General features: G+C 37.7%; 1 protein-coding gene across 1 annotated transcript; it reads left to right on the plus strand.

The window, feature by feature from the left end:
• Positions 1–764: 764 nt before the first annotated feature.
• Positions 765–26,030, plus strand: LOC104588859 (RNA-binding protein 2-like). The gene is made up of 7 exons (XM_010246981.3): positions 765–925; positions 1,058–1,173; positions 24,249–24,385; positions 24,467–24,764; positions 24,887–24,948; positions 25,113–25,194; positions 25,689–26,030. Exons 2-7 carry the CDS (start codon positions 1,095–1,097, stop codon positions 25,790–25,792), a joined length of 762 nt encoding a protein of 253 aa, XP_010245283.1. The 5' UTR covers positions 765–925; positions 1,058–1,094; the 3' UTR covers positions 25,793–26,030.
• The last annotated feature ends 1,751 nt before the right edge of the window (positions 26,031–27,781 follow it).

Here is a 27,781-nt window from a genome sequence, read left to right on the forward strand (position 1 = left end):
TTTTTGTAATAAGCATTAAATGAGAAAGAAGAGTCATTTATTGATTCAAACCTTATAAATGGGGTATTTTAGTGTACTAAAAATTCCAGAAACCAATCACAGGTATTCATAATTTGTATATATGTATATATGCATATATATAATTTTAGAGTAGGTTCATTGGCCAACCCGATCCTAATCCAAGTGAATCAAATTACAATACAAGCTGGGCACAAATTGAAAAGATCGAACTTGACCTCGGACTCATGTCCTAAGCCCAAATTTTAGGACCAGACCCGAATTGACCATATACCCAACTCAATCCGCCCGACTTACACCCATAATGTGAACGTCCCCAGCCCAAAAATGCTCTCAACAACATACGCTGTAGCTCTTGGCCCCAACAGCCAAAGTTAATCCCAAATTTTAATATCATGAAAAAATGGCAAGGAGTGAAGGTCCTCGTGGTGATGGCGACGGCGACGGCGACAGGGATGAGTGTGGGCCTGTGGCACGCTCCATCCCGTTGCCATCGAAGTAGGAGCCGATATGTTGCATGTTTTTCAAACTGGTTCCGTGGATCTGGCAGACGAGGAACCAAATTCACGGTTTATGAAGTATCGTATTAGAAACGGATTTGACCAATCCAAATACTTGCTTACTATCTAAGGAATTAAAAATGGTTGACTCGCCGCGTGTCGCCTGTACGGCTCAAAGAGGGAACGGACGACGGACGGACAGACTGACGAGGTCTTTAGTTCTTGACATGCCCGTCTCGCGGAACATCACAAGGCCATTTTGGTCATTGTACATACTGTACATGGATTTAAGCGGCAATTGCAGAGCAGGAGCAGAGCAGAATTATCGAAAATAAGGGAAAAACCGAAGGAGGAGGAAAAAGAGAGAACTGAAGACGAACAGTCGAACACAGACAACAAGAGGCGAGGTAGGGTTTAAGGCTTTAAGCACTCCAACGTCCAGACAACAGAGGAGATTTTTTTTTTTCCCGCGCTCAACTCTTTCTTTCTCGAGCTACTAGATTTTGACAGGGATTTCTCTATTTATTCGCCTTCTGCAGTCATTCTCTCATTTCTTCCTGTTACGCTGTTGCGGCCATGGCGGACGGCTACTGGAACCGACAACCGCCTATGTACCCATCGGCGGGCTTACCGAAGCGCCCTCGCCCTGACTACGGTAAGCTCCCTTCATTTCTTTCCTTTTTCTTTGTACTTAAAACCCTAAAACTTAACATTTTCTTTTCACACGTCATTATTGCTTGAACTTGGATCGACCTTTGTGAGTAGATTTGTGTTGTGATATCAGTTGTTTTCAATTTCTTTGAACTTGATTTGTTGTGCGTGCCTTCTCAGAAATGAGTGTTCTTTCTTGTTTTTTATGGGCTACGGTTTTTATAAGATGAGCTTAATTCTACATTTTAGAGAGGGAACGAAGGCTTCCCAGTAAGACAAGAGGTTTGAGGAACTTCAACCGGTTTTCCTGCCAACTTCTATTTCTGAAAGTAGCTTGTCCGAGCCAGTGAAATGCAGAGTGGGAATGGTAAAAAAGGAGATTGGTTGAAACATGAAAAGTTTGTTAACTCTTACTGGTTTCAAGACGAACATTCAGATTACATCATTATTTGAAGGAAGTTTGCTGTATCCGAACTCCAGTGAATTCGGACTTCTCATATTACCCCATCTTGAGCCTCCCTGTTAAGCTTTTATACTACATAATTTTATTAGTTTCAATTCTGACGTTCACAAGTAGAAGTCCTTATACCGTTATGTGCATCTTCCCATTTCATTGATGATTATCAGAATTTACCTTGGCAAGTGGCACTATACAGTTGAACCTTTTACTAGCCCAAACTATATAAAGTTGATAATACTTGGCTGCTTACAGTGTTTGGGTATGCCATTCCATTCCCAATTCTCTTGGTGGGTTGTTGGCAGGGCCATGATTTGCTTAGTTTTATAGAACATTCATATAATAACAACATTACAAGGCATGTGGGAGGATAATGGTGTCAAGTAGGGAAGCTATGTGATCTTTGCCTGCACCTTTACAGGATTGTTGAACATGATGTTGGGATCCTTCATAAGACCACTATTTGATTGGGAAGTGGAAGAATGCATTTAATTGCCGGGCAGGCTAGAGAAAAACAAAGATCTCAGGCTCTTCAAGGGACAAGTTGTGGGTGGAGTGTAAGAATGGAAAATTCTCAGTGAAGTCATTTTTTGCAGCTTTAATCCAAAATCAACAGCAATCTGTTCAGGCTGAAGGAGTCTGGGGTAATCCTATTCCATGAGGGTGGAGGGCTTTTGCTTGGCTGGTTGCCATGGATAGTATTTTAATGGCAGAACACTTGAAGAATAGAGGTTTCAGCATTGCTAGCATATTCTATATCTTATAGAGTTGCTGATTTCATTTGGAGGTTCTTTTCTTCCTTTTCCTGAGTAAGAGGCTATCAGCCAAGGGATCCTGCCAGAATTTTCTCCACTTGGCCAAAGATTAGAGGGTGCAAAACGGCCAAACTGGTTTGGAGCTGCATTCCTTTTGCAGTCTGCTTGAGGCATTTGAAAGGAGAGGAACAAAAGACTCTTCAAAGATTAGGTTCAGAGTGTGGATAAGTTGGTGGTGCATATTGCAAGCTTATAGTCAATTGGAAGATGGTCTGGTCCTTCTATAGTTTGCACAAGTGGCTAGATCAGAATTTGGGAAAGGATTGTAGGAATTGCTTGAGTTACAAAGTTGTAGTTCTGTTTGTATCTGAGTAATTATGTTTAGCCTAAGGTCTTGCTTTAACACCCTACTTTGGTTGTAACCGTTTTCCTTTTTATTTTAATAAAATTTCTTTTCTTTTACCATAAAAAAGTTACAAGACATGGTTGTTTGGGGAATGGGTACTTTATAGTATTCTGTTGTTCTATTGATGTTTTATAGTATTACATTTTTCTGTTGCAAACTTGCAATGCCATACTAGGATGAGACCTTTTGCTATTTGGCTTTCCTTGTTTGTGGACCCCACCCTGGCAACCCAATATTGGAAACTCATTAGTTAGAGCAGTTGCATGCACTTTCTTTTGAGCCTTAAGCATCTCTGCCTCTGCTACCACCTCCTCTTTCTCTTGCTCCTTATCCTTCTTCTCTTCGTGATTTAAACATTTTCACCCTCTTTATGATCAAATCATTTTATATACTGTTGATGAGTGCCAGAAGCTATGAGATCTGAGGGCTGCACTTGGTTACTTACGAAGTTTATTTTCCTGTTTCAGTTTTAGATCATGCATTATGTATTTTTTAAGCTTCCAGAATATCTGATGTGGGAAAATGAAGAGATGATAAGGTTTCTCCAGTTGAAACAGGTTTAAATAATTGTCTTTTTAATGCAAGTCAAAATAATGAGAACAGGTCCAATCATTAACAATTTAAGATAATGAGAAAGGAAAGAAAAGTATCAGTTGCCTACAAAGAGGAAGGGGGAAAGATATTTTGGACTTGGAAGCATCTGGAGTTAATTCAATAAGTGATGGCTTAAAATTTCATATGGATGCTGGAGAAATTAACAAAGAGGAAGGAGAAATGGTGGCTGATCAGTTCTTTAAGAAGGACGTGGTTTTGGAGTTAGAAAGGATAAATGCTTGCTCTGCGGATCTGAAATGTCATCAAAAGAATCCTAATTCTGTAAGGTGATTTGGTAGGCAGAAAAATTATAGAACGATTCAGGTTTTGAAAATGTTTGCTAGATTGAAAGAGGTCCTATTTGGAGTTGGGCCTATTAAGAAGGTGAAGAAATCTAAGAAAGCTTGCAAGAGAGGTGTTGGAATCTAGTTCAAGCCTTTTGAGAGTTCTGAGTAATTGAGTAAAGTCTTTTTTTTGCTAGATTGGAAGAGTTCCTATTTGGAGTTGGGCCTATTAAGAAGGTGAACTAAGAAAACTTGCAAGAGAATTGTTGGAATCTAGTTCAAGCCTATTGGGAATTCTGAGTAATTGTCTGAAGTCTTTTTTTCCCGCTTCAGGTAATTGAGTGAAGTCTTGAATGGTGTTTGGTGGAGTTTTGTCTTTCTGTAGTTTGTTTTTATTTTTCATTGTTTGTTGGGGCCTGTTGTTCTTTGTGGGGTTGGGTAGGCTGTGCTTGACTTTGGATGTGGTTCTTGAAGTTGGGTGTTAGGTGTGAAGTTTTGTTTTTCTTTTTCTCTTGGGTGACTGCTGTCACCTTCTTTGTATCTTCTTCTGTTTTTTATATGAATTTTATTTTATTACCAAAAAAAATATGTCTCTAAATTGTGGAATAGAAAAGAGGTTCTTTTTTGTATGTCTCTAAATACACTAAGGCGGATGAATGCCGATTTGAGTTAAGGACCTGAATTGAAGTACCCCTTTGGAGGTTTTGCACCTTAAAACTTTGATAAAGATTAGAGGCTCAGCTTTCTTGAGAGGAAGGCTGATGGAGTGGCAGCGCCAGGTTGTACAAAGTTATATTTACATGAATTGCACTTGATAAATTTCTTTAAAGGATACTTGTTGAAACTTGAAAATATGCATTATTATTAATAGGCACTGGAAAGCTTGATTAATTATAAGTTTTGAGGAACATTGTCTTGCAAAGTAGGGAACTAGGAATGTAAAAAAGAAGAGACATGTTTGAAGGGGAGAGAACCATTTATTGTGAAATAGGGGGAACCTCAATGAATGTGATTGGAGGAAAGAATTTGATCAGTCCTACCCTCTCTAAACTAGCTCTATAGAAAAAGAATTACATCTTGATTGGAGATAGAATCACATTAATTAGAGCCACGCTGGCGAGCTTACCCTTATACTTGTCAACTTTTTGTGTCCCAACCAAGGTTGGACATTGGAAAGAGGTTGCAGAAGTGTATGAGAGTTTTTTTTTTTGTGGGAACTGGGAGAAGAGGCCAATAATCAGGGTGTTTATGATATCGTGCATGAAGGGTTTGGGTAATAGGAGATACAATTTTAGAATTTGCGGTTGTTTATGATATTGACAAAAGTAAATGTAGAGGATGAACACTTAATAACATTTAAAAGTGGATCAAACTTAGGTCAAATAGATTTTTTACATTTAAAAGTGGATCAAACTCAGGTCAAATAGATTTTTTCTTGCTAAGAGAACAAAAGGAATGATGTGTAATGATTGCAAGTTATTCTAGGGGAAAGCTTAATCACACAACATAGAGTAGTGGTGGTAGATGTGTGTATTAAAAAATGGAAGAGGAAAGGAATAGAAAATAGATGCTTAAGAATTAGGTGGAAAAAATCTAAAAGGAGAAAAATTAATACAATTTAAAGACAGACTGGTAGTAGAAAGAAAATAGAATTTAGATGAAGAGACTAATGGCATGTGGCTTGAAATGGTCAACTATATAAAAAAATAAAAAATAGTGAAAGCTGTTTTAGGAGAGTAAAGGAAAATGACAAAGTGATAAAGAAACTTGGTAGTGGAGTGGAGATGTTGAAAATATACTCGAAGTAAAATGAACATGCTATTAAAGACTAGCAAAAGACAAAAAATGTTACTTAGAAAAATATAAACCATTATAAAGGAAGTTAAAAAGAAAGTGAGTGAAGTTAAATTTAAGGTGTATGTTGAACACTTGAACTGTATCATAAATTAGGCACTAAAGGAGAAAATTGAGTTTAAAACCAGCAAAAATGAGAAAGAAATGGTAGAGGCTTAAACCAAGTTGGATGGCTTAAAGACAAAGATCAAAGAGTGTTGATAAACGATCAGGAAATTAAAGAAAGAAGGAAAAATAGTTATAAATCCAATAGTATTAAAAGTAACATGCACCTTCATAAAATTAGAATTACCAAAGTGAAGGAGGCACTGGTGGTTTCCCAATAGAAGTTGGAAAGGTATGGGAGAGTGGGGATAGCAATTTCCACCTTACTTGGCAGGCACCTGTTAGTGCTCGGGCATTTTTTTTTGTGTGAAAAATTGATTTTGGTGGTGGGGATGGGTTTTGGGATTTTACAATTTGTACGGGTACGGGTAGGGTATGGTGTTTGGCTAAACCCGATCCTCCCCGACCTAAATATTGTTGGAAGGCATATGAACTTATGTATTTGGCGGCGAATTTATAACATTTTTGAATCTTATATGAAGGATAATTAGTAGTTTATATGTTTTCTACATGTTTTAACCAACTAATTGGAAATTTCGATGTTCATGTTATTTTACTTGATTATTAGTTATATATAACAGGAAATAGTAGGAAACTAGATGTGGGTTCCAGACCCTACCTTCCAACCTTACTTGCCCCACACTCAAATGCGGGGTGGGTTTTGCATTTTCATGTTCTGGGAGGGTTTGAATTCTGAAAATCCAATCTACTATAGGTTTTAGGGAGGGTATGGATTGGCAGGTGAGGTCTAGGGGTGTAGCTAGGGTCTAGAATTTACAAAACCCTCCTTGAACCCACCCTGTTGCCATCCCTATGGGAGAGGTAGGCTACTAGGCTTATCATAGGCTAACTAAGTTATTTAATAAGATAATGGAAACAAACTAAATGCCATATGAATGGAGAAAGGGCACTATGGTACCTATTTTTAAAAACAAGGGCAATATAAAAAAAATGTAATAATTATTACTTATAAAAAAAGGTGTTATAATTATTCTGGAATTAAATTCATGAGCCACACTATGAAACTTTGGGAGAAGAATAATTGAGCAAAGTTTACGGCATGAAACAAATATTTCAAGACACAAATTCTGGTTCATGCCAAGGAGACCAACCATGGAGGCCATCTTTCTATTAAGATGATTGATAAAAAAGTTCAGAGAGGAGATATTTTCATATGGTTTTCATTAATCTAGAGAAAACTTGTGATGGAGGGTTCGTAGAGGGGTAGTAGGTGGACTTTGGAAAAGAAAGAGTCTTAAATGGGTATGTGGTCCTAATTAAGACTATGCATGAGGGTGCAAAAACTAATGTTAGAACACTTGTGGAAGAGACATCAGATTTTATGGTTATAGTTGATCTTTACTAAGGTTAAGCACTTAGTCGTTGTTTATTTGCACTAGTCATAAATGAGTTAGCTAAACATATTCAAGAGGAGGTCCCATGGTGCCTGCTGTTTGTTGATGATATAGTATTAATTGATGAAACTAGTGAATGATTAAATGCAAAATTAAGTTTATGGGCAACTACATTTAAAACAAGAGGCTTTACCGCTTTAAATAGCATTTTTCAATGCAAATTTATTTGGAACAGGAGTGTAAACCAGGGTACACTTAGGAGCTGTTTGGTAACAACTGAAGTTGTTGAACTTAAAGGCTTATTGCTTCTTTTAGTTGCTAAAGTAATTAAATAATAAAATTTTCAAGGGTATAGTGATTCATGCTGTTGACTGTTGATAGTTATTGTACTTATGCTGCAGGGGCCTTCTTGTCATTGTACTTTATTTTTATTATTAGTTGGCATATTTGTCAAGGCGAAGCCTAGACGGCAAGGCGCCCTTGGAGTCTTGCCTCGCCTAATCGCCAAGAAGTTTTGTATGCTATTTTATAAAATACCATTCTATTCTTAATTTTTTTATTTTATAATTATAAAATAGACATTATTAAATTAAAATAATATTTTTGAATGTTTATATTACTAATTTCTTTTTATTATTTTTTTATTTCTTAGGGTTTAACACTTTAATCAACACATACATTGCTAACTGCTGTATTGAACCCTCAAAGACTTCAAAACCTGAACCAACAAGTAAGGAAGAACTTAAAATTTTGTCTAATCAACACATTTTCTTCTTCTTCCACCTTTTCTTCTCTTCTTTACCTATAAAAATAGGGTTCAGCCCCTATTTTTTGAATTTTCTTTTCTTTCTTCTTTTTCTTCTCATGAATATGTTGATTTTCTAGAAGGCAAAAGGAAAGAAAGTCTACCTGAGAAAAAAGCGTAAGCAAAGGAAAATGAAAATGAGTGAGATTGAGAAGCTTAAGAGTGGAATAAATTACGAGGAGGAAATTGGGAAGAAAAGAAGAGGGGAGTGTTGAGAAGTACCAACCCAGGGGTGTCACAAATCAATAAGATGAAAATAATAAGTTGGAATGTAAGAGGATTAGGAAGTGCCAAGAAGAGAAGATTAATCAGGAATGTTTTTAGGAAAGAAAAACCAGACTTGATTATGATTTAAGAAACCAAATTATTAGAGCTGAATAGAAGGTGGATATGGAGCATTTGGGGAGCCAGGGGTTTGAGTTGGTCATATACACCCTCGTGGGGAGCTTCAGGGGGAATTCTGACCATATGGAGAAATGAGGAAATGGAATGTGTGGAAGAATTGATAGGCCGGTATTCAATCTCCCTAAAAATTAAAAGAAAGTTGGACGGAAGAGAATGGGCTTTAACAAATATGTATGGCCCTAAGTCCTACAGAGAAAGAGAAGCTTTCTGGGAGGAATTATGTGCCATCAGGGGATTGTGGAATGGCCCGTGGTTTGTGGGGGGTGATTTTAATGTCATCAGATACTCGGAGGAATCAAACAACCCGAATCAGGGATTAACTACTAGCATGAGGAGGTTCAATAGGCTAATAGACTCTTTGGGATTAAGGGACCCCCCTTGCTTCAGGTAGATTATACTTGGTCAAATTTTCAATCCCCCCCAACCTGCTCCAAACTAGACAAATTCCTCTTATCTCTAGAGTGGGAAGAAATGTGGGGATCCTTGATTGCAAGAGGCTTACCTAGAGTAACCTCAGACCATTGCCCTATTTGTATTGAGAAAGAAATCCTAGGGGGAGGCCCTTTTTTGTTCAGATTTGAGAACATGTGGTTCGAAGACCCTACCTTTAAGATTAGGCTAAAGGAGTGGTGGGAGACACTCAGACCTTTGGGGAGGTTAAAAATGGTAGGTTTCTCTAGAAAACCGAAGAGGCTAAAAGAAAAAATAAAAGAATGGAATAAAGCCCATTTCAGAAGGGTAGAGGAAATAAAAGATATCTTGGTGAAAAGGATTGAGGAGCTAGACAGGAAAGAGGCTCTCAGAGTCATTTCAGAAGAAGAAAGAGGGGAAAGATGGAATCAAAAGCAAAAACTTGAAGAGATACTACGAAAGGAGGAGATTTGTTGGAGACAGAAATCAAGATGTCAATGGCTTGCAGAGGGGGATGGAAACACTAAGTTTTTTCACTCTCTTGCAACGGGAAGGAGAAAGAAGAATTTAATCTTGAGTGTGGAGGAAGAGGGACAAGTGGTAAGAGAAAGTCAGGGATTACAAGGATTTTTGTAAATCACTTTAAAGAAATTTTCTGAAGCCCACAGGGAATGTTGCTAGAATTGCCAAAGATGGAAGGTGATGTTTTGTCAGAAGAATAAGCTCGTGTCCTAGAAAGGTGATTTTCCCTACAAGAAATCAAGGAAGCTATATTTTCAATGGACAAATCTAAAGCCCCTGGGCCGGATGGCTTCTCCATGGCTTTCTATCAAGAGTGTTGGGATATGATAAAATCAGACATCCTGGAAGTCATTAATGAATTTTTCTCCAAAGGGGAAGTATCACCAGGAGCAAATGTCACATTTATCACTTTGATTCCAAAGAAGAGGGAGGCCAAACCCACCAGGAGCAAATGTCTCATTGGGCGTGTTTACAAAATTCTGTCAAAGGTTTTAGTAGAAAGACTAAAAAAGGTATTACCCTCGATCATCTCTCCTTTTCAAGGAGCTTTTATAGAAGGAAGGCAGATTGTGGATCAAATCTTGGTGGCTAATGAATGTGTAGGGGAAAGAAGAAAGGGTAGAGAAAAGGGGCTGGTTTGTAATGTAGATCTAGAAAAAGCCTATGACTTGGTTAATTGGGATGTCCTCCTAAAAGTTTTAGAAAGATTCGGATTCGGAGGTAGATGGAGGGCTTGGATCAAAAGATGCTTAAGTTCAGCTCACTATTCAATCCTAATCAATGGCACAACAAAGGACTTCTTCCCGGCCAGGAGAGGAATTAGGCAAGGTGACCCCCTATCCCCATTCTTGTTTACCTTAGTGGCAGAAGTGTTAAGTAGAATGGTGACAAAAGCTGATGTTCAAGGCCTCATCAGAGGGTGGAGGGTAGGTAGAAACCGAGTAATTGTTACCCATCTCCAATTTGTAGATGACACCATATTTTTTTGTGAAGGAAACAATGAGGAGTTGGTGGAAAATTTGAGGGTGCTGCTGAATAATTTTGTGGGAGTGATAGGACTGAGGATAAATTGGACCATAAGTGGAATTGTAGGGGTCAATTTGGAGGAAGGGGAGCTAACAAGATTTGTATGAAATTTTGGGGTGTGAGATCAGAAGCTGTCCTATTAGTTACCTAGGTTTACCCTTAGGAGGAAACCCCAAGTCAGTTGGTTTCTGGAAACCTGTGATAGAAAGGTTTGATAGGAAGTTAGCCCTTTGGAAGAGGAATTACATTTCGTTGGGTGGAAGAATAACCTTGATTAGAGCCACTTTGGCAAACCTCCCCACCTACTTCCTATCAACTTTTAGAATCCTATCAACTTTTAGAATCCCTTCTAATGTAGCAAACTGCCTAGAAAATTATATGAGAGATTTCCTATGGGACCCAGGAGAGGAAGGGAAGGATCACTTGATCAAGTGGGAGCAGGTTAGTAAACACAAGGAACAAGGGGGTTTGGGAATTGGAAACATCCTTTTAAGGAACACAACTCTACTAGGTAAGTGGCTTTGGAGGTTTCCATTTGAGGGTGACAAATTGTGGCACAAAGTGATTGAGAGCATTCATGGGGTGGTTGGAAATGGCTGGGATGCAAAAGTTTCCCCTCACAGGTTTTCGGCTGCTCCTTGGAAGCAATTCATGAAATCTACCCTACTTTTCTCAATTCCATCCAGTTTGATGTGGGACAAGGTAACAGAATTCTGTTTTGGGAAGATCTATGGGTAGGGGAAACCCCACTAAAAGATATATTTCCTGATCTCTTTGCATTATTTAACCTTAAGGGGAAAGCTATATCCATGTTAGGATTTCTGTGTCCAACTGGTGTGGACTGGAATTTAGGCTTTAGAAGGGGACTAAGGGAGAATGAGTGTGAATCCTTAACCCGTTTGCTGAACCTTTCGGGCAAATCCACCTGGGCCCTTCATTGGAAGATTCAAGAATCTGGGTAGGCTCTCCAGACAACCTCTTTTCTTGCTCCTCTTTCTTCAAAGTACTTGCTTCCCCCAACCCTCTAGGTGGGACCTTCCCTGTGAAAGAAATCTGGTGCAAGCCTATTTCCCTTAAGATCCAAGCTTTCTGTTGGGAAGTATTCCTTGGTAAGGTAAACACTTGTGATATGCTGCAGAAAAGAAGGCCATATATGTGCCTTTCTCCTCACGTGTGTTCACTGTGTAAGGAAAGTGGTGAGACCCTTTCTCATTTAATGATATCTTGTTCTTTTGTGCATCGAATTTGGGATTTCTTTTGTACTCTCATTGATTGCAGGTGGGGTCCCCCTCAAGATGTGGCAAGACTCTTCAACCATGATTTCTTGAGACAGAGAAAGAAAAGAGGGATGGTAGTGTGGAAAGCAACAAAGGCAACAATCTGTTGGATAATATGAGAAGAGAGAAACAACAGAATCTTCCTGGAAAAAAGTAGAACAGTAAGGGAAGTGATTGAAAATATCAAAGTGAAAGTAGCCCATTGGGTAAAACTCCTGGACTGCTTTCAAGTCTTCTCAGTTGAAGATATTCTAAGAACATGGCCCGAAGTAGCACAATCTTCGAGAGTAAGAGATAAAATAAGGTCGGAGTGGAAACCACCTGAAGGCAATAAAGTAAAGCTGAATTTTGATGGGTGCTCATATTGGAAATCCAGGCATCTCAGGAATAGGAGGAGTATTAAGAAACCTGACAGGAGGATATTGGGTATGTTCTCAGGGCCGATTGGCAACGGAAACTCGCTGAAGGCTGAGCTACTAGCATTATTACAAGGGTTAAAGCTAGCCAAACAACTAGGATGCAGACACGTTGAAGTGGAAGGGGATTCAAAAGTAGTAATTTTGTGGGCAGCAAATAGCAGCCACACCCCATGGACGTTTAAACATGTGATTAGGGAAGTTTAGAAGATTGCCAAGGAGGTTGAGGCTGAATTTAAATGGGTCCGTAGAAGTGCAAATGGGCTAGCTAATGGATTAGCAAATTGAGACAACAATTATTTTGGGCTACATTGTAATGAGGGATAAATAGAGTGAGGAAAAGGGATCAACAGTCCCATCATCAAATTGTATAAAATGTTTACAATCTAAATCTGAATTTTAATAAAACACATATTTACTGATAAAAAAATTGTTGATTTTCTAGACTTTAATATGAAGTTTATACCTTTCTTATGAAAATTGTGGATAATTATTAAGAAAATATGGTTATGGAACCTAGGGAACTACTCTAGGATATATGTTTTATTTAAAGAAGATCCACCGCCTAGGTGGCTAGGCGACAAGGTGTCCCCCTGTTGCCTGGCCTCACCTTCGTGCCTTGAAAACTATGTTAGTTGGGTCACCTATTATAAATAGAAAGGCTGGTGCCACTAGTTCAATCCTTTGGTCTCCCAATCAAATTTTCTGTCTTCTCTCTTCTCTCTTCTTTCTTCTTCCTTTTCTCTTTTCTTTCTACTGATGATAATATGGTATCAGAGCGCATGTATTAGGCCTGAGGACAGATTAATCAAGTGTTCTTCTCTTGCTGTTTTTCTTGATTGAGATTCAAGAAACTCATCTTCAACTGGCCTAGGAGTTTTTTTTTTTTGTTTTTTTGCTTTTCCCCTCTGTATCTCTTGGTCGTGTGACAGGAAAAACCTCTAAGGTTGTGGCGCCTGAGTTCTGTGAAGGGGTTTAGCAGTTTTTCCAACTCCTGTGTGTGGGTCGTTCGATCCTTTGTGACCAGGTACGTGCTGTTTGTAGGTCTGGTATGACCTGTCTTTGTGATTGTGGTGATCAAGTGGCCTAGAGTAGGACTGAATTGTGATTGTTGGTGGAATTGTTTCAGAAGACTTCACATTGTTGCTATATTTGGTTCAATTGTGCTGTTTTGTGTGCAGCCTATGGAATGGCTTGTGTTGTCTGTAGTGCTTAATCCTCTTACTGCTGGCCAGTGTTAGCTGTAGTTCTTGTGTGCCCTTATCAGCTATGTTTGTGACTGAAGAGTGAAGTTTATCATGTCCTCTCATGTCCTTTGAAGATTTTGCTATTTCTGGTGTTTCCTCTAATGAAAACATACTGAGTGGGGGACTGGATATGAATTTTCTTATGGCTGTTATTTCCTTAGGTGGACTTAACTACCTTGAGTGGTCTAAGAAATTAAGCTTTACATTACTGCAAGGGGAAATATGGGCTATATCAATGGTAAGGTGAAGGAGCCAAAATATAGAGGTGCTGAACATGACAAATGGGGCCAAGAGTATAGTATGGTGATGTTGTGGCTTCTAGTTTCTATGCTGACATAGGCGAGAAGGAACTTCATGTGGCTTAATACAACTTATGAAATTTGGGAACAAGCTAAATCTACTTATTTTGAGCAGCCACACTATTGAAAGATTTGCCAATTGTAAGTTGAATCTTCTATTGTAAGTAGGGGGAGAGGAGTCTTTTAGTGTATTACTTAGATTTGACTTCGATTTATGAGTTTTTTTTTTGATCAGCAAAGGATAATTTTATTTGAAATTAGAGTTAAAAGAGTTTTACGACTTTGTGTGTGGGATTAGAGCTCCCACACTATTACATATTTCTGTCCCTCTTTACATTGCAGCCCAAAACAATTGTTGCCTCAAAGCCCCTTGTTTAGCAAGATAATCAGCTATCCCATTTGCACTCCTTCTAACCTATTTGAATTCAGCCTCTACCTCCCTTGCGACCTTTTCCACTTCCCTTATCACTTGTTTGAAAGTCCACGAAGTACTTCTGTTGTTTTTAGCCCAAGAGATGATCACCTTGAAGTCCCCTTCAACCTCAATATGCCTCATTCCTAGTTGCTTAGCTATCTTCAGTCCTTATAGCAATGCCATCAACTCAACTTTTAGAGAGTTGCCCATGCCAATCGGTCTAGAAAACAAAGCTAATATTCTCCTTTCAGAATTTTTGATTACTCCCCCAATACCTGACAGTCCCGAATATCCAAAAGAGCTTTCATCAAAATTCAGTTTAATTCTATTACCATCTGGAGGTTTCCATTCCATTCTTATTCTTTCTTTCACTCTTGAAGATTGTGCTACTTCTCTCGAAGATCTTATAAGGTCTATGACTGAGAAATCTTGAAAGATATGCAAAGATCTTACCCAATGAGCTACTTTAACTTTTATTGTGTCGATTACCTCTTCCGTTGTTTTACTCTTGTCCAAGAATATTCTGTTATTCCTTTCTTCCCAAATCACCTAACAAATAGCTGCTTTGTAGTTTTCCACAACCTTCCTTCTTTTCTTTGGTTGCCTAAAAAAGTCTCGGTTGAAAAGTCTTGCCACATCTTGAGGGGAAACCCACCTGCAACCAAAGAGAATACAAAATAATTCCCAAATGTGATGCACAAAAGAACAAGATGATAATAAATGTGCCAAGGTCTCACCACTTTCCTTACAAAGGGAGCACACGTGTGGAGAAAGGCAAGCAAAAGGCCTTCTTCTCTGCAGCATATCACAAGTATTAACCTTGCCAAGGAAAAAAATTTTCCAACAGAAGGCTTGAATTTTTGGTGGGATAGGCTTACTCCAAATTTCTTTCACAGGTTGACCTGTTCATGGGCTTGGCTCGTGCTTCGCTTTTGTCAATTTGAATGGGCCCGACCCGAAGCTCGTGCTCGACATAGTGTAAAGTTAGGCTCGAAGCCCGACTCGTGAACAAGTCTATTCACAGGGAAATCCCCAACCGGGATGCTAGGTGAGGCAAGAACACTAAAAAAGGAGGAACAAGAGAAGAGGCCATCTGAGGAGCATTTCCATATTCTAGAATCTTCTAAGGATGGGTCCAAATGAACTTGTCCTATTGGATCTAGCAATTGAACTAAAGAGGCACTTTCATTTTCCTTGAGCCCCCTTCTGAAACTTAGATTCCAATTGACCCCATTTGGGCCAGGATTTCCCAAAATACTTATTGTTTCCCCTTTGAAATTTGACAAAGTGTATAAATCAGGGAAAAGGTCTTTGAGTGGACTATCTCCCACCCAAAGGTCTTCCCAAAAACCAACTTTATTACCTTGGCCTACATCAAAACGAATGGAATTAAAGAATGTTGGGTAAATTTCATAAATTGCTTTCTAAGGAGAAGTTGAGGAAACATGAGGGGCAACTTTTGCATCCCAACCATTTCCATCCAAAACCATGAATACTCACAATGACTTTGTACCACAACCTGTCTCTCTCAAAAGGGAATCTCTACAACCATTTTCTTAACAGAGCTGAGTTCCTAAGTGAAATATTTCCTATTCCCAAACCCCCTTTATCCTTGGGCTTTCTAACTTGATTCCAATTAATCAGGTGAGTCTTCCTCTTCTCTCTTGGGTCCCAAAGGAAATCTCTCATGTATTTCTATAACCTCTTTGCTACTCTACAAGGTATTCTAAAGGTTGAAAGGAAGTAAATAGGGAGGTTTGCCAAAGTGGCTCTAATCAATGTTATCCTTCTACCTAGAGAGAGATAATTCCTCCTCCACAGAGTTAGCTTCCCAGCAAATCTTTCAATGACTGGCTTCCAAAAACCTTTTGACCTAGGGTTACCACCTAAAGGTAACCCGAGTAGCTAATCGGCCAACTTCTAATCTCACACCCAAAATCTCTGCAAATCTATCGAGTTCCCCTTCTCCAGATTGACCTCTACAATGCCTGTTTGGTCCAATTTATCCTTAAACCTATCATCCCCACAAAGTTATCCAATAGCAACTTTAGGTTAACTACTCCTTCCTCATTACTTCCCTCACAAAAGAAAATTGTGTCATCTGCAAATTGAAGGTGAGTAACAACCACTTGATTTCTACCTATCCTCCACCCTCTAAGCAATCCTTGGAAATCAGCTTTCGCCACCATTTTGCTTAACACCTCAGCCACTAAAGTGAAGAGAAAAGGGGATAAGGACTCTCCTTGCCTAATTCCTCTCTTAGCTGGAAAAGAATCCTTCGCTACTCCATTAATAAGAATTGAGTAATGGATAGTACTTAAACATCCTCTAATCCAAGATCTCCATTTGGTTCCAAAACCCTACCTTTCTAACATTTGTAGTAGCACTTCCCGGTTTACCATATCATAGGTTTTCTCTAGGTCTACCTTACACACCAACCCTTTTCCTCTACCCTTTCTTTTTTTTGCAACACACTCATTGGCTACTAATATTTGACCCACAATCTGCCTTCCACAAAGGCACCTTGGAATGGTGAAATGATCAATTGTAGCACTTTCTTGATCCTTTCTGAAAGAACCTTTGTAATAATTTTATATACACTCCCAACAAGACTAATTGGCCTATAATCTTTAGGGTTTTTGGCCTCTCTCCTCTTTGGGATTAAAGTGATAAAGGTGGCATTCACCCCTCGAGGCACCTCTCCTTTGAGAAAGAATTCATTGAACACTTCCAAAATATCATTTTTCAGCCAATCCCAACTTTCTCGATAAAAGGCCATTGAAAATCCATCCGACCTGGGGGCTTTTGATTTTTCCATGGAGAAAATTGCATTTTTGATTTCTTCCAAAGTAAAGTTGGACCATTATTAGAGTATTATGGATTGGAAATGTAATGAGAATGTAAAAACCTACAAGTCTCTAGTCTCCAACAATGGATTTTTGCTTTTCTTTTGGAGTTGAATCTTATGTATGATTCTATTAGGGTGCATATTTTGGGAAGCAAAGATCTCCAGTCCAAGAGGTATATGCCTTGTTGCAGTTAGAAGGCAATAGGAGAAATGTGATGAATAGGTACGAGGGGGGCTAGTTGTTTTGGTAGCTAGGGGAGGTACAAATGCATATGGTGGAAATTTTTTTAAGAAGGGTTATTTCTAGAAGAAGGTGGATGACAAGGATAAACTTTGGTTCACTCATTGTCAACAGTCCATGCACTCTAGAGAAACTTGTTGGGATCTCCATGGGAAGCCTAAGCGTGCTTGTAAGGAATCAACACTAGAACAAAATAAGAAGCTAGGCAAGCAGGGCCAAAAGAAGTATAGTTCAACAAACATGGCCTCACAGGAGAATCAGACTTCAGGCTCCAATATGAATCAAGAACATTCTTTTGGTTTTGATTCCAAGGAAGATATCATCAATTCATTCTATTACCATCTAGGGTTGTATGGAGGGCACTCCATTAGATGGATTGTGGCACTACTCCCTTGACTTCCTTTGTGCCTACATTTGGTAACCCTGGCACAACCTTTCGTGTATCTCTCATTCTTCAAAATCCCCCTATATAATTGATTTTGGAGCCTTGAATCACATGATGGGTAAGTCCAATTTATTTCAATCCTATAATCTACTTTTTAGGAGGCATAAGATGAGACTAGTTGATGGCTTGTCCTCCACCATAGTTGGTCAAAGAACCATCTCTCTCCTCTTTTTCCTTACTCCCAAATTCCCTATAAACATGTTTTCCATTAGTAGCATTAAAAATTCGTTGACCTTCTCAGTAACTTTTTTTTTTCCTTGTGTGATATAGGATTTAACCTCTAGGAAGACGATTGATAGAAGTAGTATTGTCAATTGTCTCTTCGTGTTGGAGAATAAAGTTAAGTCTTTTAGGCTTTCAGCCACAGTCTATGAGTCAGTCTGGTAAGAGTTGTGTCTATTTATGGCATAACCATTTGGTCATTTGTCTTGAGTCATTGAAAATTTTGTTTCTAGAATTATTTGAGTCCATGCCAATGTTTGAATTGAAATGTCAAATTTGTCAATTGAGCAAACATTATAGAAATCCTTTTACTTCAAGAAATAACAAAGCTGAATTTCCTTTCTATATTGTTTATTTTGATGTTTGGGGCCGTATTACTTTACCTTTTGAGATTTGTTATAAGTACTTTATCATGCTTGTATCCAATGCGGTCTAGAAATGAAATTATTGAAAATTGTTAAAGATATCCAATGTATGATATTTACCCAATTTTAGGCTGAAATTCAAATCTTTTAGTTTGACAATGCAAAAGAGCATTTCTATAGTGATCTCATGGGGTTTGTTGCTTCGTACAGATCCCTTCACCATAGTTCTTGTGATAAAACACCCTAGTAGAATGGTGTGGGTTATTACTACATAGTACTTGTAGAAAGAAAAACTACCATCTTCTTGAAATTGCTCATGGGTTGTTACTACATATGAATGTTTCTAGATGGACATTTTATTTGCTGCATATCTCATTAACTATATGCCATCTCATTAGAGTACAAGGCCCCACATCAACTCCTGTTTCCCAAATCCCAAGACCCCTTGTTTTTTGTCCCTAAGCATGTGTTTGGTTATTATTGCTTTTTTTACAACCTGTCTCCCGCTTATGAAAAACTTAACCCTCGAGCTATTCCCTATGTTTTCCCGGGTTACCATTCTTCTCAAAAGGGTTATTAGTGTTATAATCTTGTCTTCAGGAAGTACTGTCTCTATGGATGTGCCCTTTGAGAGTAAGCCCTTTTTTCCTGTTTTTCCTTATGGGGAGAGTAGGGTTGAGGAGAAACATGTTCATGTTCAACTTCCTCCTCTTCTCAGTCCTCCATTTTATGTTTTCCCTTGTTGTTATAAGGGCCTTTGGAGTTCAAGAACTGTGGAGCAACTTGAAGTTATGCCACTGGCGTCATTGGATTCTCCAGGGGCAGATCCTTCTTAGCTAAGTACCCTTATTTTCATTGATGTGTTTGATCCCATTGGTATAGATATTTCTGTTGTTAATGATTTGGACATTCCAATTGCTAAAAGAAAGGATGTCGGATCTTGTACATCTAATATCACATTTCCCATTTTGTTTCTTGTAAGAACATTTCACTTTCTTTCCATTCGTTTCTTCCATTGATAGTGTTCCTATCTCTAAGAATGTGGTAGAGGTTTTGTCTATAGTTTACCTGAATGGATAGATGCAATGAAGGAAGAAATAAGTGCTTTACATTAAAACGATACATGGGAGTTGTTGGATCTTCCTGAGTGAAAAGAATCAGTAGGATATAAGTGGGTGGGTATTTACGATGAAACACAAGATTAATGACATAATGGAAAGGTATAAAGCCCAGTTAGTGGCAGAGGGATTTACACAAATGTGGAGGTAGGGGTGTCGATTGGACTGGATTTGGTCCGATCAGATCCAACCCAATGTAAGTCCATTACATTTGGACCAGGTCCAATCCAATCCAATGAATAATTTGGACCTTTTTTGGACCGGTCCAATTCAATGTTCGGACCGTCTAATTTGTTCAATTTCATTTTAATTTAGATTGGTTTCAACCCAAAATCGGTCTATTGGCACCTATATTCTTATCTTATGTCAATGGACTAGATATTGGCTTAATCCAACTAAATCCAATATAAATTTATTACAAAAGGACTAGGTCCAGTCCAGTCTAATAAATATTTTGGACCGGATTGGTCCAATCCACTATGTCTTTTTGGTCCGTCCAATCCGTCCAAATTGATTTTAGATTGGACGGGGTCCAGTCCAAACCGGTCCATTGACACCCTTATATGGAGGGATATCCAAGATGAACTCCATTAGAGTCCTCTCATTGGCAACTAATTTTGAGTGAGATCTTCACCAGTTGGATATCAATTAGGCTTGTCAATGATACTCAAAAATCTGTGGCCCGATCCGATTTTGTCGGATTTAGATGATGTGTTTATGTAATTGGATCGAATTCAGGTTTTGCAATCTCTATCTGATTAATAATCGAATCGAATTTGGATTTGACTCTATCTGATCTGATTAAAATTTGAATACGATTATATTATAGTTTTTATTGATTTTAATATATAAATTTTATATAATTATATCTAAAATTATAAAAAGATATTTTTATATATTGCATTATATTATATATGTGTTTATATATAATAAATTCAGTATGTTATATTTACATTAATTTATTATATATAAAAGTTGAAAAGTAATCAACTTTTTTATTTCTTTTGCATTTAAAAAATTAAAGCGGAGTCGGATTAAATCCTATTTTGATCCGAGTCCATTGGGGATCGAATTGGAATATGAGGTCTTCAAATCTGATCAGATTTGGATGCAAGTTTTCAATAATAGATTGGATTTAGGTTTTGCTAAATCTGATCTGAATTTAATTTGATTACAACACTTTCAAGAATGCCTTTTTGATTAGTGATCTAGAAGAATAGGTGTATCTGGTTCAACCTCTTGGTTTCTGTGCCAAAGGTAGTGAACAGAAAGTGTGCAAATTAAGGAAATGCTTATATGGCCTAAAAGAATCACCAAAGGCTTGGCTTAGTAAGTTCCATCTAGCTTTGTAGCAAATCGACTTTAAGCAATGCCAATCCGACCATATGCTGTTTGTGAAGAGGGTAGAAATTAAAATTGTAGCCTTGATAGTTGTATGTTGATGACATGGTAGTCATTGAAGATTGTGTAAGTGAGATTCAAAAGCTAAAGGAATTCTTAGCCACTTATTTTGAGGTGAAAGATATAAGTCTCTTAAGGTATTTCCTTGTAATTGAAGTTGCTCGCCCACAAAAAGGGATTTTCATTTTTTGAAGGAAAAGATGTGAAATAGTTTAGGGACTTGTTGGAAGACTTCTTTATCAATTTATGACCAGACCTAGCATTGTGTATGCTTTGAGTGTCCTTAGTCAATTTATGTATGCCCCTAAGGCCACTCACATGGAGGCTGCCAAATGGATTCTCAAGTCTCTTAAGAAGTTTTTACGGGTGCTGATAAAATAAAAGAAGTGGGCTGGTTTGTTATTCTAGAAGCATGGGCATTTGAAGGTGGAAGTGTATATAGGTGGTGATTGGGCTGGGTTTGTAGATGACAAGGAATCGACTAGTGGGTATTATTGCACCTTTGTGGGAGGAAACTTAGTCACGTGGAGAAGTAAGAAGTAAAGTGTGGTGGCTAGGACCAATGATTTAAAAGGTACGTGCGCAGGTGAGGCGCATTTTAGGGTAGGTGCCTCACCTAGGTCCTAGGCGTAGACTTTTAAAAGGCGCACACCTAGTGCGCCTTAGCCCAGGCTGCGCCTTTTGAAAATGTTACGTTTTTTTGCTTTTTTTTATGAATCTAGCGGCTGCGCATGGTTTAAAATGTCCCTAATATTTCCACGACATATTTCCATTTCCATGGGTAGTGACACGAAATTTTACTGGATTCGATATTTCCCCAATCAACATTATCAGCACTATGTGGAGTACAAGAGATAGTTTCCACGACATATTTCCATTTCCACTTCAATGGGTAGCAACATGAAATTTTTCTAGAATTGACATATTCCCCGGTGAACATTACCAATATTATGTGGAGTCCAAGAGATAGTATTATAACATAAGTTGGGGACAATATCATAGTTATGTATACTAACAATGTTATTATCCGCATAACTTACTTGATTACCACTTTGGGCTAGCTCAATATTCATTTCAATTAAGAAGTTAAATATTGGTTTTGTGTAATAGATTATTTGGTTGATCTATTACAACTATTTACATTTTTTGAGTTGAAAATTTTCTTTAACTCATTCTATCATGAACCTCTAAATTTTCTTTTGTCTATAACCTTAGTTTCTTAGCTTTGTTTAATGATTTGAAACAAGATAATAATTTAAAAAGGTGTGCCTATGCTTCTTTTATCATTTCATAAAATATCATTCTATATTTTGCATATTTTACAATGTTTCCACCATGTCTATAATTTTTACAATATTTCCATACGATATTTCGGACATTTCCAACATGTTTCTCATATTTGGATGACCGACATTTCCACCAGCATCGACATTTTAAACCTTCTGGGCTGGGGGCTCTGCCCCTGGACCCCTGTGCCATGCCCCTCAAGGCAAGCCCAAACAAGTCCATGTTAGGGTCTTAAATTCTTAGTTCTCACACAAAAATAATGAATTTATAATTTTAATTGCTTTTTAAGAAGATATTTTAGTAGGATGAATGAATGAACAACATTAACAAATAGGGGTGATGGTTATTCTGTTTTCAATTTATGTCGCCACACAATCCTTCACTTTGGCTTCTGTCTACTGAACCTTAATCTAAGGGGTAATGACTGCTAACAGCTGTCAAATTACAAGTCCTTTGAACACACAAAAAAAGATTTCCCAACATTGAGTTTTGTTGATAAATTGCAACTTCAAAAGTAATCCATGTATGTCTCCATTGGTCAGTGGATGAACTATGTGTTTCCAAGAGGAGGCTCCATGGTATTGGTGCATGCTGTTTGTTGACAAAACATTTCAGTTATGAGATAGACTTAATGGGGCAACTTGGGTTGGTTGGGTTTTGCATTTGTTTAGTTTTGAATGGGCCTGGACCCTAACCCGAGCCTGATGTAGTTGTACTATTGAATTTCTTCAATTGGGGCCACCTAACTTGCACAACTGATTAGATGGGGTTAAAACAAAGAATTTTGAAGAGATGTTTTAGAATTGAAAGTTGCATGATTGGCAATTTGTCAGGACTAGTGGAAAACATGTAGTTAAGATTTAGCAATAACAGTAACAACTTAACAAGGGTGGGAATAAGGATACATAGCAAGAGAATTTTCACTGATTATTTAAGATTGGAAGCTATAGGCTATTACTTGGTGTAGTGGTAAAATCTCAGGCTGGCAAGCATTAAATGCAGGTTTGAGTCCTAGAGCAGCTAAGAAGCCACTGTGTGCAAAAAAGTGTAATAAGTTTGGGACCATATCCAGCTTACCCCTCCCAAGACCCCAGATGGCTGAGAACAACATCGAGTATTGGCTTTTTTTTTTTGAATTTAAGATTGACAGCCAATAGATTTTTTCAGATGCCAACTTCCATAGGGAGAAACTGGAGAAGATATTGCTTGTATGCAATGGTGTGTCTGAATGCTGAAGTACTGTGTGTTCAGAGCATATTAATACAATTTAATAAGTTGTGTAAGATGATGTGACTCTCAAGTCAACTCAACTCAGCATTAATCTCAACCATTGGGCTTCAGCTTCACAAATCCTATTCTGCCATTGTGCTTTATTAAGAGCTGTGTTTTCTGTCAAATTGCAAGCTCTCAGATCATTTATTATCACTTCAGCCCATGTTTTCTTTGGTTTCTTTTGCTCTTTAGAGCCTTTTTGAACCAAGTGGCTCCTCACTGATGAAACCATTAGTGTGTCTGGGATATTTTGTTTTTAGTGCGGCATACAAGTTTATTTTTTTGCTAACTTCAGCATGGGGCATCATCAAGATGTCACAAGAGGTGGTCGCCAAGTGCCAAGTGTTGGCACGACTAACCATTTAGTTCCAAACTTTCAATGAGTCCTGGTGACATGGTCATACAATGCTAGTTGCAGGTTCTAGAAGAGCAACAGGAGGCTTAACAGATGATGCCTTCATTGTCTTTGGGGAATGACCTGATGAATATGGTGGGAAAGGTATAATCATCATTGGATCAACCTTGTCCCAAACATATGGGAGAGTCTTTTCTAGGCAGTGCTGTAATGTTTGATGTTTATTGGATCAACCTTTTCTAATAAGGGTTGAATTCTGTATTTCAGGTTAATTTATCTCTAATGAAAAGTTATCGTTTCTGATAAAAAAAAAGGTATAATCATCATTATCTAACCCTTGTCCCAAACATATGGGGTTGGCTACATGAGTTCTGTTTCTCCATTCCCTTCAGTTTAGTGCCTTATCCATTGCTATGATAAACTTATTATAAATAGTTGTAATCTTTTTGTGTGTTAAATGCACCTTTGATCTCTTTCTCTGCTTATACTGTTTAATGATCCTTCAGTTTATAAAAAAGTAACTATCTATTCAAGCTAAGACTGTAACTAATATCACCTAATTCTTTTTAAATTAATTTCTGTTGTTACTTTGGCTTGGCTACATGAGTTCTGTTTCTCCATTCCCTTCAGTTTAGTGCCTTATTTATTGCTATGATGAACTTATTATAAATAGTTGTAATCTTTTTGTGTGTTAAATACACCTTCGATCTCTTTCTCTGCTTATACTGTTTAATGATCCTTCAGTTTATATAAAAGTAACTATCTATTCAAGCTAAAACTGTAACTAATATCACCTAATTCTTTTTAAATTAATTTCTGTTGTTACTTTGGCTATGCTGCTGATTGAAATTAAAATTTGGATGTTTAACTGCTGTAACAATCAATTCTACAGATTTTCAACCTCCTGTTGCACCATCTGGTCATGAGATGCTTAATTATTTGCCACGAGATGAAGATCGTGGTGGGACCCGGGTTTTGAAAGACACAAAGACCCTTGGATCAGCATATGATCGTTATCTGCAGAGTGCGGTATCTTATTCTACTTTATTGAGCCTTATGGTGGTTTTGGGTGTTATATATGAGTAAATACTAAATGTTCATCTTTTGCAGCAACTTTCTTCGTTTGGTTCTGGAGAAGCTAGTAATTTTGGTGGTGGAACTGGATTTGGGAGGGGGGTTGGTGGAGGAATGCCAAATCTTCCAGTTGGAGAGCCTACAATGGTTGGTGGGCGTTCAACTGTTGCTCCTGATCTGGCACCAAATGGTCGAGGAATGGGTTATGGTGGTCAGCTCCCTGTGGACTCAATGGCCAGGCCAGGCCGTGAAGTGCAACCTCTCCCACCAGATGCTTCCAACACTCTATTTGTTGAGGGACTCCCTCTAGACAGCACACATCGTGAAGTAGCTCGTATCCTTGAAAGTTGTAATCAGGCAGTTTTTTTAGCATGTGCCTTTGTGTCTTCAGCTTTCTACTCTATTTTGGAAACATGGTTTAGCTAGCTTATTATTAATCCTTTACCACATTACAAGATATATTTCGTCCCTTCTTGGGGTACAAAGAAGTAAGGCTTGTGAACAAAGAGCCTAAACATGTAAGTAGGTATTTATTGGTGTAACTTATTTGTAATGTTCATGCACATTAGGATTTTGGATGGTATGTAGGTCATACTTGATTTTTTTTATTTGTTGTTTCCCTTGTTTGTCATTGTTTGTGACTGACTTTGTTCTGTAAACTATATTCTTATCCATAATGCAGCGTGGTGGCGACCCTCTTATCCTCTGTTTTGTGGATTTTACAACTCCAGCCTGTGCTGCAACTGCTTTGAATGCCTTGCAAGGTGATGTGATCTCTCTCTTAACTATTTTTAACTATAGTGGTAGTTTTCTCTAGGTGCTTTAGGAATTGTAGTTGTGCTTAAACTGTCTGGGAGATATGTTTGTACTGATTATTGATACCGTCTTCACATTATCCAATCCATTATATACCACCGTATGGTGATGGAGAACATACTGTGTTTGTGCACATGAAGGGTTGTGTTTTTTGTGGAGTGAAGAGGAGTTGGAACTAGCATTTAGCTGTTGGGAAAGCATTTCCTCTTTTTTTTTTTTTTTCTTTTTCTTATCATCTTCATCATGCAAAGAATCTAATAGAATGGATACTTGATAGGGGATGATTCTGAATCAGTCAATATCTGGTGGCTTAAGCAATCTCATCAATCACATCCATGCGAATTGTAGATTTGGAAATTTAGCACGTCTCCCAGAATGGGAACTTTGAATTACCTATAGGAGTTTCATGGGATTCTGACTTGGCCTAAGATTCTATTTACAGGTTATAAGATGGACGAACATGATCCTGATTCTTCTATCTTGCGGTTGCAATTTGCTCGGTTTCCAGGTCCAAGATCGGGCCCTGGGCCTCGTGGTAGGAGGTAAATCAAGCTTGAGGTGGAAACATTCTGGTTTCATGCATTCTCAGAGTATCTGGTGCAGATTCCATTTATATATTTCTAGTCCATGCAGAGCACTTTTTTGATTATATGTAGTTTACCAGAAATACTGGATTGAGGTTGCTGAATGCTAAAGAAGATGTAATTGATTGAATTAAAGTGGTGGCCAAGTTAAGAATTTTCATGATTTTTGACATACAATCTAACATAGTCTTCACATCAAATGGTCTTCCTATGGACTGCAGATAATTGGTAACTTTTTTCTCAAACACCCTTTGTGGGGCTCTAGATTAGTATGTCTTCTAAGTTTTTAACCATGTAAACTTGAGTTTCAATGGTGCGTTTATCCCAGGAAATTAAGCTAAGTTATGCTCGGTGATTTACTTTATGATTAGCATAGAATTAATTATGTATGGTTTGAGTTATTACTCAATCTTGATCCTTTTCAGATTGGTGCAAGAAGATGCGTAGTGGTTATGCTTTACAAGGGGAAGAAATATCATCCACCATCCAGTGATCAAACTTGTATAGCTGAAGGCAATGAGCCTGGTCAGGTTAGAGAAAATCCAAATTCTGGATGAGAATGCTTCCAACCTAAGTGTGTTATTTCGATCACGGGCCTAAGTGTCTTGAAAGTTGGATTGCAACGGTCGCTGGTCTGGGTTATGAAGTTTATTGGTATCTGCAAGAGTGCTTACTTGTTATCCAGTTTAAAATGAATTACATCTTTTGATACAAAAACTCAGGATAAGAGATTTATCATAAAAACCCAAGGCCAGAGATTGCTTCTAAATATAATACTACCACATAGTTGCATCATTATATGCATTTGTTCCCAAAGCTCAGTTTGGTGGGAGTACAAATACAAATATGTACAGTACGAAACCTTGTATGATATGTTTCCAAACCTTAGTTTTATACTTTACATATTTGTACTATTTCCAAACTAAGCCCAAGACTTAGTTTGGGAAGAGTGCAGATAGAAATATGTTCAGTGTAAAACCTTGTGTACAGTATTTTTAAACCTGTATTTGTACTGTACATATTTGCATTTTTTCGCCTTCCAAATAGAGCTCAAGGTATACAATATAACAAATGCATGGCGTATTTTATTGGCAACAAAATGAATAGCATGTGGCACGGGTCGAATGCTCTCTATGCCATTGGATATTAATGGACCTATGGTGGGAATCATGACCGCCACTAAGCTTCTGGCCGTAGGCATAGTTTTATCATTTATGGCAGCAGCCATGACTGCCGTAAAAAAGTTGGGCACCCAAGTTTCACCTTTATTCTTTATCGGTCTCTATAGTCTGTCTTGACAATTTTTACCATTGATATATATGGATTTTCTCAAAAAAAGGAAAAATCCAAAATTTATAATATATATATATATATATATATATATATTAAGTTTTAAATAATTTTCACTTTAGAAAATTGGATCTATCAATGGTTTATTAAACACATTGATCTAATAATAATTATGGCAAAAATGATTATTTTTTAATTTTTTAGGAAAAATAAAAAATCAGAAAAATAATTTATTTTATACATTTGGAAGATTTTCATAGCAACGAGGAACTATAAGATGGATCTGCTAATGACTTGTTAAACTTATTGATCTAACAACAATTTAATGTGGCTTGTAATGAAATTTTAGTAGATTATAAGCTCAAACATTGTCTGATGCTATTATTAATAATGTTATTATATGATGTCTCCATGTTCCATAATTCTGGTATTGTTGACTGTAATGTGTTTCTTCATATAAAGAATTAGCATGCATTTTTATGCATTTGTACCTCATTCATAGTTATTTCAACTTAGATTTGGTGTAACTGATGTATTTGCGGGATTTATAAAAGTTTCCCTAATGAATCCAAGTGTATGCATATTTTTTTACCATATATATCCAATGCATATCCATGTTGCTACAATACATGATAATATCAAGCCTTGCATTCCAACACAA

This window comes from Nelumbo nucifera, chromosome 1, assembly GCF_055504915.1.
Source record: "Nelumbo nucifera cultivar China Antique chromosome 1, China Antique-T2T, whole genome shotgun sequence".
Classification (NCBI taxonomy): Eukaryota; Viridiplantae; Streptophyta; class Magnoliopsida; order Proteales; family Nelumbonaceae; genus Nelumbo; species Nelumbo nucifera.

Coding starts and splice junctions, on each gene's coding strand:
- LOC104588859 (XM_010246981.3), top strand. CDS start 1,095: ATGGCGGACGGCTACTGGAACCGACAACCGCCTATGTACCCATCGGCG. Junction 24,386..24,466: donor ATCGTTATCTGCAGAGTGCG/GTATCTTATTCT, acceptor CATCTTTTGCAG/CAACTTTCTTCGTTTGGTTC. Junction 24,765..24,886: donor CACACATCGTGAAGTAGCTC/GTATCCTTGAAA, acceptor CCACATTACAAG/ATATATTTCGTCCCTTCTTG.